Source organism: Peromyscus eremicus, chromosome 3 (genome assembly GCF_949786415.1).
Source record: "Peromyscus eremicus chromosome 3, PerEre_H2_v1, whole genome shotgun sequence".
NCBI classification, from domain to species: domain Eukaryota; kingdom Metazoa; phylum Chordata; class Mammalia; order Rodentia; family Cricetidae; genus Peromyscus; species Peromyscus eremicus.
Genome location: NC_081418.1, coordinates 154,268,731 through 154,283,091, shown reverse-complemented (window position 1 = coordinate 154,283,091; position 14,361 = coordinate 154,268,731). Strand labels below are relative to the sequence as shown.

Here is a 14,361-nt window from a genome sequence, read left to right as displayed (position 1 = left end):
ATGGAGCCGAGAGTCTCTCCAGCCCAGTCTACTGTTTGTTTTTCTTTTTCTCTCATATATTACATCCTGACTGCAGTTCCCCTCCCTTCCCTTCCTTCTCCCCCCCCCTCCCAGACCACCCCCCTCCACCTCCCCTCAGAAAAGAGCAGGCCTCCCAGGGACATTAACCAAACACAGCATAGCAAGCTACAATAAGACCAGGCACAGACCATCACATCAAGGCTGGATGAGGCAACCCAGTAGGAGGAAAAGGGTCCCACAAGTAGGCAAAAGAGTCAGAGACAGCCCCTGCTTCCACGGTTAGGATTCCAGCAAGAACACCAAGCTACTCAGCCACAACATGTATGCAGAGAACCTAGGTCAGACCCCTACAGGCTCCCTGATCTTTGCAAGCCCTGGTCAGCTGATTCTGTGGGCCGTGTTCCTGTGGTGTTCCCGGCCCTGCTGGTTCCTCTGATCCTTCCTCCCCTCCTCTGCCCGACTCCCAGAGCTCCACCTAATGCTTGGCTGTGGGACTCCGCATCTACTCCCACCAGTTGCTGGATGAAATTCCTCTGATCCCTCTCATGATGATTCTGCTAGGCTCTGACCCCAAAACACGCTGCAGAGGTCAAAATGTAGGTGGAAGGTTTGTGGCTGGGTTGGTGTCCCAGTCCCTGCACACGAGGCCTTGCCTGGTGACAGAAGGTGGCCGGTTCGGGCTCCGTGTCCCCCATGGAGGGAGTCTTTGCTAGGGTCACTCTTGTAGGTACCATGGAGTTTCCTCCACACTAGGTTTCTATCTTGCTCTCGAAATGCCCCCAATTCCAGTCATTTCTCCCAGTATTTTCTCTCCCCCCACAACACCTGATCCCTCCTGTTCCTACCCCCACCCCCCAGTCCACCGGTGAAATCTATTCTATTTCCCCTCCCCAGGGAGATCCTTGCAGCCCCCTTTACAATAGCCACAGACAATATAAAATATCTTGGTGTAATGCTAACCAAGCAAGTGAAAGGCCTGTATGATGAAAACTTCAAGGCTTTGAAGAAGGAAACTGAAGAATCCAGAAGATGGAAAGATCTCCCAACCTCACGGAGATTAACATAGTAAAAATGGCCAACCTGCTGGGTTTCTAGTATCAGTGGTTGAGTATGTCTTAGAATGGACAGACTGACGCTCCTTGCTTCCCCCCACCCTCCTTCCTTCCATTATTTCCAAACTCAGTTCCATTTCTTTAGTCTTTAGGGTGGAATGGTCAGTTTCTACAGAAGTTTTGTCAGGAGCAGTGCGGCTCCTTAGATTTACTGGTTTTATGGAGGTCCTGGTAGCCGAGACCAGACCCTCTTTACTGAAGTGCCCTGCGTTTTGATTAATTGCTTTCGGTCCCATTTCTCTCTAAGACTGCTCAGCACTGAAGTTAGGGAGGAGCTCTATGACACTCAGCTCAGAATGGGAGGCACAGAGATGAGCTGGGTGTCACCTCACTTCTATAATTGTTATGTGCCCTAAATAGGACTGATCTTTTTTATCATTATGTTTTGAATTCTAAACATGTCTTGGCTCTTTAGAAAATCTGTCCTTTCTTTCATGGCCATTTTGTCTAAGTCTGATGCTGTGATATACTCAGGGCTGCTCGAAGCCTTTCTGATTCCATGCCAGGAACTCCAGTTAGATTGGGTGGTAGTTCGGCTTTGCTCCTTCTTGACGCCATCCAGCTTCCCATTTCTAAGAAAGCACCATCTAAAGACCCCACAGGCATTTCTGCATGCCTGGCAGCTTGTGTCGACCATGGTAGTAACTAGCATGAATGATGTGCAAAAATATGGATATATAATCAATAAACATGGATTATATCTCTACGTATGCATGGTACTGCTTGCTCAACCCCTCCCCATGGAAATCTGATCTCATAGAAAAACATCTAATGGTTTAGAAGTGGATTCTTTTGGTAACTAAATAAACCAGGAACCTAAGTTTCATGTTGTTTGATTTTTTATCCAAAGTGGATGGAATCGATGCACTGGGAAGATTCTGGTTAATACCAGAATGAAAAAGGATGAAGAGGATAGCTGCTACTTGGACACCTTTCTTTGTGTGCATCTAACTCACCTCGCAGTATTATGACAGTGCTTCCACTGCCAGCCAGACCCGTCCTGTCACTCTGCCCCTGAGAGGCCGGGTCCCGAATCCGAGTTAGACTTCCCCTGTGAGCAGAAGGGGGTGTGCAGACGTCCCCTGTGAGCAGAAGGGGGTGTGCAGACGTCCCCTGTGAGCAGAAGGGGGTGTGCAGACGTCCCCTGTGAGCAGAAGGGGGTGTGCAGACGTCCCCTGTGAGCACAAGGGGGTGTGCAGACGTCCCCTGTGAGCACAAGAGGGTGCAGACGTCCCCTGTGAGCACAAGGGGGTGTGCAGACGTCCCCTGTGAGGACAAGGGGGTGTGTAGACGTCCCCTGTGAGCACAAGGGGGTGTGCAGACGTCCCCTGTGAACACAAGAGGGTGTGCAGACGTCCCCTGTGAGCACAAGGGGGTGTGCAGACGTCCCCTGTGAGCACAAGGGGGTGTGCAGACGTCCCCTGTGAGCACAAGGGGGTGTGCAGACGTCCCCTGTGAGCACAAGGGAGTGTGCAGACGTCCCCTGTGAGCACAAGGGGGTGTGCAGACGTCCCCTGTGAGCACAAGGGGGTGTGCAGACGTCCCCTGTGAGCACAAGGGGGTGTGTAGACGTCCCCTGTGAGCACAAGAGGGTGTGCAGACGTCCCCTGTGAGCACAAGGGGGTGTGCAGACGTCCCCTGTGAGGACAAGAGGGTGTGCAGATATCCCCTGTGAGCACAAGAGGGTGTGCAGATTTCCCTCCTTGGAACTGTCCTAGAAACATTCATAAAACTTTTAATAGGTTCAAAATGTATTTTTGTAACGTATGAGGGGTTATTAACTTAGGCAGCACTAGTGAGCCCCTGCGGTGTGCCAGGCTCCTTTCAGATGCAGAGCATGCTGTGGGGAGTAACAGGCAAAACCCTAGAGCCTCTGTGAGGGTTTAGAAAGAAACAGTGGTTGAAGGCGCTGAACCCTCCCTCCTAGCGGTGACACAGGGAGGTTGTCTCACCCTTGTTTTACAGGGTGGCGGGTGACCAAAGTGAAGACGAAAGCTGGGTGTCACCACCACCCACTCCATGCTCACATGTGTGACCACAGAAGTGTGTCCTTGAGCCACGCAGACACAGTCACCTGAAAACGAGCAAGAGGATCGTAGAAGCTGGGGCTGATCTGACCGCTTTTCTGTTTTTCTTTTGGAGACAAGGTCTCATTATGTAGCTCTGGCTGTCCTGGAGCTCTCTATATAGACCAGGCTGGCCTCAAACTCACAGAGATCCGCCTGCTTCTGCTTCCCAAGGGATTAAAGGCGTGCACCATCACACCTGGCCCCTGACCACTCTTCATATATTGCTGCATCCCATGTATGTGCTAGAGTGTCTGTATGTGTGCATGTGTGTGCAGGAGCCTGAGTGTGCCAGGGGAGGTGTCAGATTAGCCATGACTGGAGCCAGAGTCACAGACGGTTGAGCCTTCTTCTACAAGAGCATTACGTAAGCGCTTTTAGCCACTTGGGCCATCTCTCCAGCCCTCTGTGTTTCTATATGTACATATGTAGAGGTATGTGCATGTGTAAATGTGCACATTCAATTATTATTTATTCATTGGAAATTTCATGCACGAATGCAGTGTATTTAGATCATATCCAGTCCGAGGTCCTCCCCTCACGCTCTCTCTGTCTGTGCCTTCTGCCCAATGTCATTCCACCTCTTCATCCTTCAATTACCCACGAGTCAATTAGTGCTGTCCACTACTTGTGCAAGAGTGTAGGGTCATCTGCTCCAGTATGGGCAGCCTGCTAGGGCTGCACCTCTCAAGAAAAATGACTGTCTTTCAGCAGCTATCACCTGCTAACAGCTCTTCAGTTAAGGGCTGGGCCTTGTGAGCCCCTTTCTCCCCATACTTGGAGGAATATTGCCTGCTTGATCGTAGGCATGTCATTTTAAACACACACACACACACACACACACACACACACACACACACACACATGCAACCTTGCTGATTGGTTAGTGCTTACTTCCATAATATCCTAGAGGTCAGGGCATTTCCCTTAATGGGGTTTTAGACAGCTCTTCTGTGCTTGGTGGCTGTCAAGGTCATAGCTGATCTAACCAGTTTCATACCACTTAATGCTTCCTGTTCTTTACGCAATCAGATCTTTTTATGAATCTAGGACTCCCGAAAAGTTTCTGAGTATTCAAACTGTAAATATTTACAATACGATGTCCTTGTGTGGAGTGTGGTTTCTGATGTGATGATGCTAACAGTACAAACACTCTTTCCCTTTAGGTTGGTGGATGACCGGTGTGTGGTACACCCAGAGGCAGGGGACCTTGCTAACCCACCCAAGAAGTTCAGAGGTAAGAAAAAAAATGTAGATAGTGTGACCTAAGAGGGCAGGTTATTTCATGTCTTAAGGTAAATAATGTTAAAATTATACTCAGTGTGTCACTGAAGATCATTTCCAGTTCCCCATAGTGTTTGGTTGTTGTTGAACTTTGAGTGATCTATCACAAAGAATTATCTGTGTTTTGTTTTGCAATGTGACATCTACACACTGACAAGAAGTCCTGGCAATTAACCATGAAAGATGACCTTTTTAAGCCAGTTAATAAGAACTAAGTGCTATTTATTTATAGATTTCTGTGGCAGTCATATTATAGTGTTATAGTGTTTTACTGGTAGCTTGTTAATTACCTTTATGAATGTTCCATGTTGCGTGAACGTAGCTTTAGCGTCACACCCATATGATGTGTGGTAACTAACTGTTGTCTTAGAGCTTGGTTCCAAGTGACCTCTGAGAAGCAGCTTCGTGGTCTCCTTGGCTGAGAAACCATTTGCAGCAGCAGGTTTATTATAACTCAGCTGCTGCAAAAGGATTAATAGGACCTGTAGAACATTCTAGAAAATGAAAAGTGTGACTAAAACAACATAACAACCGCACACAAACATTACACGTTAGGATCCGCATATAGGGGAGAACACATGATGTCTTCTGAGTTGGAGTGCCTCACTTAATGCATGTCTTAGCCTTCTTTTCTTTTCTTTTCTTTTCTTTTTTTTTTTTTTGGTTTTTCCAGATAGGGTTTCTCTGTGTAGCTTTGCACCTTTCCTGGAACTCACTTGGTAGTCCAGGCTGGCCTCGAACTCACAGAGATCCTCCTGGCTCTGCCTCCCAAGTGCTGGGATTAAAGGCGTGCGCCACCACCGCCCGGCTCTTTCTATTTTTTGAGACAAGGTTTCTCTCTGTAACCATGCTGGCTGTCCTGGAACTCACTCTGTAGATCAGGCTGGCCTTGCACCACTACTTGCCAGGCTTTGCAAAAAGCAACTTGGGGAGGAAAGGGTTCATTTTAGCTCACAACTCATGGTCACACTTGGTCACTGAAGGAATTCAGGGTTGGAATTCAAAGCAGGAGCTGATGCAGAGGCCATGAAGGAGTGCTGCTTGCTCCCCAGGGCTTGCTCAGTCTGCTTTCTTATACAACCCAGGCCTACCTGCCCAGGGGTGGCACTGCTCACAGTGGGCTGAGGCCTCCCATATCAACTACTAATTAAGATAATGCTCCAGAGACTTGCTTACAGGCCAATCTGATGGAGGCATTTTCTAAGTTGTGTTTCCCACTTCCCAGGTAATTCTAGCTTGTGTCAAGTTTAAAACAAAACAAAACAAAAACAACAACCCTCCCCTCCCCACACACACACACAAAAACGAGGACAACATAATAATGTCTAGATCCATCTGTTTCCCTACAAGGTGTTTTTTTTTTTTTTTTCCCAGACAGGGTTTCTCTGTGTAGCTTTGCACCTTTCCTGGGACTCGCTTTGTAGACCAGGCTAGCCTCGAACTCACAGAGATCCGCCTGCCTCTGCCTCCCGAGTGCTGGGATTAAAGGCGTGTGCCACCACCGCCCGGCCATACAAGTTTTATAATTTCATTTTGTTTACAACTGAGTACAATTCCATTGTCTATCTATGCCACATGTCATTATCCATTCATCTGTTGACGGATACCTGGATGGTTCCATTTCCAGGCTATTGTGAACACACCAGCAATAAACATGGGTGTGCAAGTATCTCTGTTGTAGGCTATAGAGTCCTCTGGACATAGACCCAGGAGCAGACAGCTGCATCATATGGTAGCTTTATTTTTAATTTTTTGAGAAATCTCTATATTGGTTTCATAAGGGCTGTACCAGTTTACACGCCCTTCAGCAGAGAACAAGAATTCCTCTTTCCTTGAACTTCTTTTTTATAAAACTTATTTTATTGTGTGTCTGCATGCACATGTGTGCTCCCGAGTATATGAATATGTGGCACCTGTGTGCTGCCCCCACAAAGACCAGAAGAGGTATTAGATCTGGGGTTGCAGGTGCTTCCGAGCTCCCTGCCGTGGGTGCTGGGGACCGAACCTGTGTCCTTTACAAGAACAGCACATGCTCTTAGCCAGTCTTAACCAATCAAATGAGACAGAATCTTAACGTTTTCCTGATTGGCTAAGGATGTTGAACATAAAATGCTTATTTGTATAATGATAGTTTATGTTTCTTCTTTTGGGAACTATTTATTTCATCAGCCCATTTATTGATGGGCAGTTTTGTTTCTTTGTTCAGTTGTTACAGCTTATCATAGTCAGGGTTACTTTCGCTGTAATGAAACACCATGACCCAAAGCAAGCTGAGGAGGAAAGGGTTGATTTGGCTTACACTTCCACATCAGAGTCCATCTCTGAAGGAAGCCTGGACAGGAACTCAAACAGGGCAGGAACCTGGAGGCAGGAGCTGACGCAGAGGCCATGGAGGGGTGCTATCTACTGCCTTGCTCCCCATGGCTTGCTCAGTCTGTGTTTTTATAGAACCCAGGACCACCAGCCCAGGGATGGCACCACCCACAATGGGCTGGGCCCTCCCCCATCAATCTTGAATTAAGAAAATGCCTTACAGGCTTGCCTGCAGCCAGATCTTATGGATGCATCTTCTCAATTGACATTCCCTCCTCTTTGATGATCCTAGCCTATGTCAAGCTGACATAAAACCACACAGCACACAATTCTTCATATAATCTAAATTTTAACTTCCCTGTCTGAGATATGGCTGGTGAAGATTGTCCTCCATTCTGTCCATTCAATCTGATGGTTTTCTTTGCTGTGTGAAAACTTCTTAACGTTTTGTAGCTCCATTTCTTCATTCTTACACTGCTGTGCTGTTGGAGTCCTGTTTAGATGGTTCAAAAGAGAATAGTTTAAAAGGCAAACTGGGACAATGCAGTGTTTGTAGTGGGGAAAGTCATGAACGTCAGAGTTTCACGGTATTGTCTGAGGACTGTGTCATCTAAAGTGGGTCACCTGTCGGGAGCCTCCGATGGCGTCTGTCACTGTCCCATGAGAATTCAGCTGGATAGCAAGAACAATGTCCACTGGTGAGGGATTGTAAGCCTTTCTGTCTTCCCAGAGACAGCCACTGAAGACATGTTTTGTATCATTATACAAATGTAGTTAAGTTATAATAGAAAGGCATAATGTGTTTCCATTAAGATGTTAGGCTCTGCCCCTTACAGCCTACCCTCTTCTGGGGCAGAATTGTTTTCATTTTATTTTTGTTTCTCAGTCATTAAATTTTACTCATAGAAGACCCCTTCTTTTCTCCTGAAAACAGCCATTGGATACTGTGGGCTGAGATATCCAAGCTCTCTCTGGGATCACGTGATCAAACTTGGTTCCCAGGGGTGTCCCAGGTCTTTGTGCTGTGAGTCTCAGTAGCCTGATTCCCCTGTTCTCAGGGGGATTTTCCCTTCCCATAGAGCAGGTTGTGTGCAAGTACAGGTTATCCTGGAGAACATGAAGGGTCTGAGCTAACAGCTCTGTGCCCAAGAGGCAAATAGATTCAAATGCCTGGGCCCCTGTTACCCAGTGGACAGGGCTTCAAGGTGTGAATCACTCTGAGCTGGAGGCTGGCTTTCCTGTAATCTGACTCTCAGCTCACCACCCTGCAGTCTGGCTCTCAGTTCCTGCTTCCACTTTAAAGTTAAACCTTCTGTCTCTCCATTTATCACCAGACAGGAAGGGTGTCCTTTCCTGTCGGGACCTAGAGATCCCCTTGTCTGAGAACCCAGCTCTTCTCTAAGATTTATGGATTCTCATCCCAGCAGAGCCCAGAGCAGAAGTCTCTGAGCTTGGCTCGCTTCTGTCCTGGTTTCCCCAGCGGCCAGAGGCAAACGCTCCCAAACGCTACAGTCCAGCCTTGGGCAGTTTGTGTTTGCAGCTTGGCCTGCACCTAGTCTGCTGCCTGTGTCTGTTTCTCCTGCCCTCCCATCCAGACGTAACCGCCATCACAGGCTCCTAGAGCTGATTCTGGGAATCACAAGCCCAGCATGTCCAGACTGCTCTGCCAAGTTCTCAGAACCATGTTTCTTTCTTCGATGCTGTGAAGGGACAATAGCCATCATCACCTCGGTTCCTCTCCTTCGCCGAGCATATGCTATTCTTAATTTGAACAGTTTTCCTTGTTCAACAATGAAATGTGACTCTTTCTCAATTCCTCCAATTTCTTGAGAAATTAACTTTTTTGGAACTAAAGTTCCAAATGGGTTAAAGTGATGACTTTTTCAACTATGCATAATTGTGAAGTTTCATGTGGATGTATCATGAGAACTTTTACCTTTGGAGAGGATCTCTGCAACGTCTACCCCCTTCCTTCTGAAGTGCCAATGGTAAATCAGACTTCTCCCTGGAGAACCAATGAGTTTATTGGACTTAGGTACAGAGCATGGGTGAGAGGTGACTAGTAGGAGTGTGGGTGACTTAAATTACTGCCTCAGAAGGTCTGCATCAGGCATGGATGATGGCTCCTCTGTGTCTGTGTAGATGGAGTTCCCTGCCTGCCTTCAGTCTCCCAGCCTGTGTCTGTGTAGATGGAGTTCCCTGCCTCCAGTCTCCCAGCCTGTGTCTGTGTAGATGGAGTTCCCTGCCTGCTTTCAGTCTCCCAGCCTGTACACTCAAATCCCTCCCTGAGACCTGAGGCCTGTACCATTAGGACAGAAATGTGTGCCACTAGCTAGCTGCTTAGGCCAGGGTTCAGTGACCCTCCCACCTGCTCCTTCTCTGAAGGAGTGTCTGCAGTCCATCAGCCCTACTGGGATGATCTGCAAACAGGCGCAGCTGATCTGATGGGGAAGGTGGCAGTTTGGCTTGGAGGACAATGACATCACAGTGGCCTTGTCAACAGAGAAAGCCAAGTTGTAAACAAACTTCCAGAGGTCCTTAAAGCCTAGTGTACAGTTAGCTTCAGTAGAAATCACACAAGGAGAGCACTGTGGAAGGAAACAGAGTGACTTTGTGTTAGGTGAGCTAAGCCTTTGCTAATTAGATTCTTGGTTTTTTTTTTATTCAACTTACTTGATTTTTTTTTTTTTGATTTAGGGTCTTGTGTAGGGTAGGGTGACTTTGAATTTGCTATGTAGCTCAGGATGGCCTTGAACTTTGACACTCCTGTCTCCACCTCCTGGGTGTTGGGATTACCAGTGTGTGGCAGTGTGCCTGGCTCGCTCTGTTTTAAAAAAAATAATCTTGAAACACAGTGGTAAAGGCGCTTGTTCAAGGGAGAAACCTGCCCTATTCCTTTTCTTCAAATACGTGTGTATCAGCTACGTTTCTTGTTGTGGCCAAATGCCTATGAAACAGACCCAAGGGAGGAAGGGTTTACTCGGGCCCATGGGTTGAGGCTTCTATCTGTTGAGTCAGGCAAGGCGTGAAGGCAGGAACAGCTTTGGACCGTGGCAGGAGGATGGGGGGATGTGCTTGCTCACATCTGGGCAGATAAGAAGCAAAGAAAAGGGAATTGTGGGCATTCTGCTGGCAGTCTCTCTTTCTTGGTTTTATTAGTCTGGAGTGAGCCACATTCAGGTTGGACCTCCCTCCTCAGTTACAGATACACCCAGATGTGTGTCTTCTGGGTGGTCCCAAACTCAGTCAGGCTGACAGTGACTGGGAGACACCCTGGCTTGCATCTCACATGCCATTTGTCCACACTAAGACTTTGCTATGTGTGTGTTGCTAGTTACTAAATTCCAGACCTCATCTGGATTGTACTGGTTTTTCTACTCTTGCATTTTTTCCAAGATCCCTGCTGCATTTGGCCACCTTGTCTCTTTCATTTTCTCGAGGTTGCAATGACTCTTCAGTCTTTATTGCTTTTGCCCTGATACTTTTGAAGAGTAGAGCCAGGTGTTTTATTGACTTTCTTTTGGTTTGGCTCTTTCTGGTGTTTTTGTTACAGTTCACTTAGCTGAGGTTAAAGTCTGGAGACTCCAACCACAGAGGTTATGTGCACTTCTCTGTATCACACAGGTCGTAATGTCAACATGACTTATTACTAGCCTTGTTTTCTGATGTACAATTTCACATTCCTTGTGTTAAGTGAAGAGAGTTGCTTTCATTTATGTTGTGTTGGCTTTACACTGTTTTCTTTCCTATTTCCCTTTTGTGTGTCTCCCTTTTCTAGAAAACCCTCTTGCAGAGTGCAGATGTACAAGGGTCTGTGTGTGCCAGTGTATGGTCTTTTTCAGTAAGGAGGAGAAGCTGGCTTACATGACAGTCAGTAAGAGAGGTTTACGTGTCCTTCTGTGACCCTAGGGGTGAGGAAACAGACATGATGGTGAAACCAGGGGACCTGTCCCCAGGAGGGCCGAGGAGAGAGGAGATGGCTGGTCAGGGTCTCCGCAATGTTGAGCTTTTTGGACTAGAATGTTCCGATTCTTACGATTCTGTAGTTGTTGACCCAAGCTTATTTCATAATCCACCAAGTTGCTGCCAGGGCCACTCCTGGCAAGTGGCGGATGTTTAGAGGTCATAAGTCACGGTGCTTCAGGGGCTGGAAGTTAAAGGGAGGATTTCTTTTCTGTGCAATGAAGAAAGCAGGTGGCAAAAAATTAGTTCGTGTGACCAAAGCGAACATTTTAACCTGCTTCGTTTTCCGGTGATTACAGAGGGCCTTTGAAGGCATGGCCTCGCCTTTGCCTCCAGTCCTGGAGGTTATACACTCAGGCACACAAATGAAGACTTATTAGTGGGTACATGCATGCTCAGGTGTGTATGCAAGTGTGTGTGTGTGTGTGTGTGTGTGTGTGTGTGTGTGTGTGTGTGAAGGCCAGAAGTCAACATTAGGTGACTTCTTGTCTCTCTTTCCACCATATTTTTTGAGACAGGTTCTATGAACCCTGAGCCTCTCATTTCAGACAGCCCAGTTGGCCTTTGTCCCTGAGGCCAACTGTCCCAGTTACAGATGTCCATTTTTTCACGTGGGAGCTGGGGATCTGACCTCTGCTCTTCAAGCTTGTGTGGCAGATACTACCACAGAGCCAACTCCTTAGGCTGCAGGTGCTTAACCTTTTATGTAGCTGAACATACCAGTCTTTTCTAACACAATAGTTACATTTACTGCCTCCATCAACCCAACAGTTGCTTTGTGGAGTTCCTTTAGATTTGGCATTCACATCATTTTTTATTTTTATTTTGAGACAGGGTCTCACGTTTTCCAGACTTGCTATATAGCAGGGACTAGGTTTGAACTCCTGCAACCTCCACACCCTGGGTGAGGGACTATCGCAGTATCCACCATGCTGAGTTTAGTACTGTGGCGGCTTCTCTGTGTACACAAAGACAAACTGTTTCGAGTTTGAAATCCACTAACCTAACTTATTGGGCATCTGATACTTCCATGCCGCGTTTCCTTGTTTTGTTGTCAGAGATTGTTGCGATCCAGATTTGGAGTTCAGAATCTGAGGGTAATGAGGTCATGCAGCCATTGTCAGGTCACTGACCTTTGAAGCGGGGCTGAGACCAGAGTCATGGTTCATGACCCTCCCATCTTTGAACTTCGCTGGCCTCGAAATTCTGCCTCTTGTTCACAGCCGCACCAGGGAGCCTGAACCTCTTCTCCAAATTTGTCTCAAGTGATATTTCTGCAGCTCCTTTCCTCGATGGTCTTGATATGTTTTAATTCTTTCATAGGCCGCCAACTTCAGAAATTTCTCTGGCTGTCATATGGCCTTTTTTGTTTTCTGCCCAGGTCACTGTTGGTTAGTTTGACACTTGATATGCACCAAGGACTAAACACAGTACAGTTGAGTTTATTCTGGGGAGAAGCCATCTTGGTCTTGGAGACTACATTTGCAGCTCAAGGGAATTTCTCACTTTGATTTTTCGGTGAGCCCGGACTCTGATGTAAAGACTTGTTGCTCAGACCAACAGCTACCTGGATCTGTACCAGGGCCTTTTAGCATTCTTCACAGGGTGTTAGTTTGACTGTAGCTACTGGGCATTTATGGAAGTCACCCTGATAACTGCTGTCTACAGCTAATCCCCTGTCACTGAAACTCCCAGTTGGTGGTAGAAATGGGATAATAATGAGTTTATTTTCTTCAGTGAGATTTCAGAGAAGAGCTGAAGGGTGAGGAGACATGGATTCCAGTGCCTGGCTGATTTTCCTGTGGAGCTACAAATGATTACAGAAATCATGCATTTTGTAGTGCTGGAAAGATGGGCCAGTGGTTAAGCATACTGGCTGCTTCTGGTACCCACATGGTTCCTCACAAACATCTGTAACTCCAGTTCTAGGGGATCCAGTGCCCTCTCCCCCCATGGACACCAGACATGTAGGTGGTGTACAAACACACCTGTAGGCAAAGCACCCATGCACATAAAATAACACAAATAAATCTAAAGCACATAGTGGTCATTCAGAGGAGAATCTTTGGTTCTGAGTGATAAGGAGAGGGTTGTTTGGGAGTCCCATGAATTGTTGAGATCCTCAGTAAATTGTGTAAAAAATGAATACTGCATGAACGTTGATTCATTTAATTGTTAAGTTTAATTACCCCCCTTTGAGTAAGAAGTGAGGGAGGGGCTAACAAGATGGCTTTGTGAGTAAAGGTGTTTGTTGAACAGGCTTACAACCTTAGTTTGATCCCAAGACCCATAAAAATCTGGGTGGCTGGGCTGTGGTAGCTCATGCCTTTAATCCCAGCACTTGGGAGACAGAGGCAGGTGGATCTCAGTGAGTTCAAGGCCAGCCTGGACTACATGATGAGTTCTGGTACAGCTAGGACTACACAGAGAAACCCTGTCTCGACAAACAAAACAAAACACTCTGGATGTGGTAGCTCACTTCTGTAATCCACTACTCTTATGGGGAGTGAGAGGCAGGGACAGGAGAATTGTCTGGAAACATGAAGGCTGGTTAGCCTGGGGCACACAACTGCAGAAAGAGAGATCCACCTCGGCAAGGCTGAAGGCAAGAACCAACTCCTGAGAGTTGTCCTCTGACTTCCACATGTATGCTGTGGAATGCACAGCTGCACCCATACAGCCATATCTTGCACACACATACAGCTGATAATAAAGAAAAAATAAACTCATGTTGTAAGTTCATGTGTCACAGTCTCCCTTCAAGTTGCACGTGCAGCTATTAGTCTAAATTCCTACTATGAATAAATATCACGAACTGAGAATTTTAATAGCTAACACTACAAATAGCTAAAACTACAATAGAGAGTTTCGGGGGCTGGATCAGCAGCAGTTAAGCACACTTGTAGAAGACCTGAGTTTGGTTCCCGGCACCCACATGGTGGCTCACAATTACTTGTAACTCCAGCTCTAGAGGATCTGACACATTCTTCTGGCCTCTATAGACCACACAAATGTGCATAATTTAAAACAAATCTTTTTCTTTTTTAAAGATTTATTTTGTGTATATGAGTGTTTGCCTGCATGTATGTGCACCATGTGTGTGCAGTGCCTGCAGAGGCCAGAAGAGGGTGTTGGATCTCTTGGAACTGAGTTACAGGTGGTTGTGAGTCACTCAAGGTGGGTTCGGGGAACTGATTCTGGTTCCTCTGCAGGAGGAGCCAGTACTCTGAGATGGCACTGAGCCATCTCTCCAGATCCAAAACAAGTCTTTTAAAAAAGGTGTTAAATGTGGAAATTCTCAGCTTTAAGTGCTTAAAGTGGTCTTTGTGTGTGTGTGTGTGATTTCACATAGTTTAGTATCATCCCGTTTTACCAAGGTGCATACCATCCTTTAGGATGGGAATTCCATGCTTACAGTTATGCAGTCAGTAAGGAAGGTGGTGGGCTTATAATCTTCCTTGCTAGACTGTCTTGGAGGCAGTCAACAGAGATCATGGATTATACTCTGCATAGTGTACCATGTGAACTCATTGCTACACTCCAGACAAGTTGGAGATAAACGTAGTTCTCAAGGAGTTTATAATCTAATGAAGGAGATAAGA

General features: G+C 46.7%; 1 protein-coding gene across 1 annotated transcript in view; it reads left to right on the top strand.

The window, feature by feature from the left end:
* Itpr2 (inositol 1,4,5-trisphosphate receptor type 2) overlaps window positions 1-14,361 on the top strand; it is a 429,229-nt gene that overhangs the window by 23,008 nt on the left and 391,860 nt on the right. Inside the window, exon 2 of the mRNA XM_059256359.1 lies at window positions 4,366-4,436. Within this exon, the coding sequence (XP_059112342.1) occupies window positions 4,366-4,436 (71 nt within the window). The remainder of the gene's footprint in view (window positions 1-4,365; window positions 4,437-14,361) is intronic.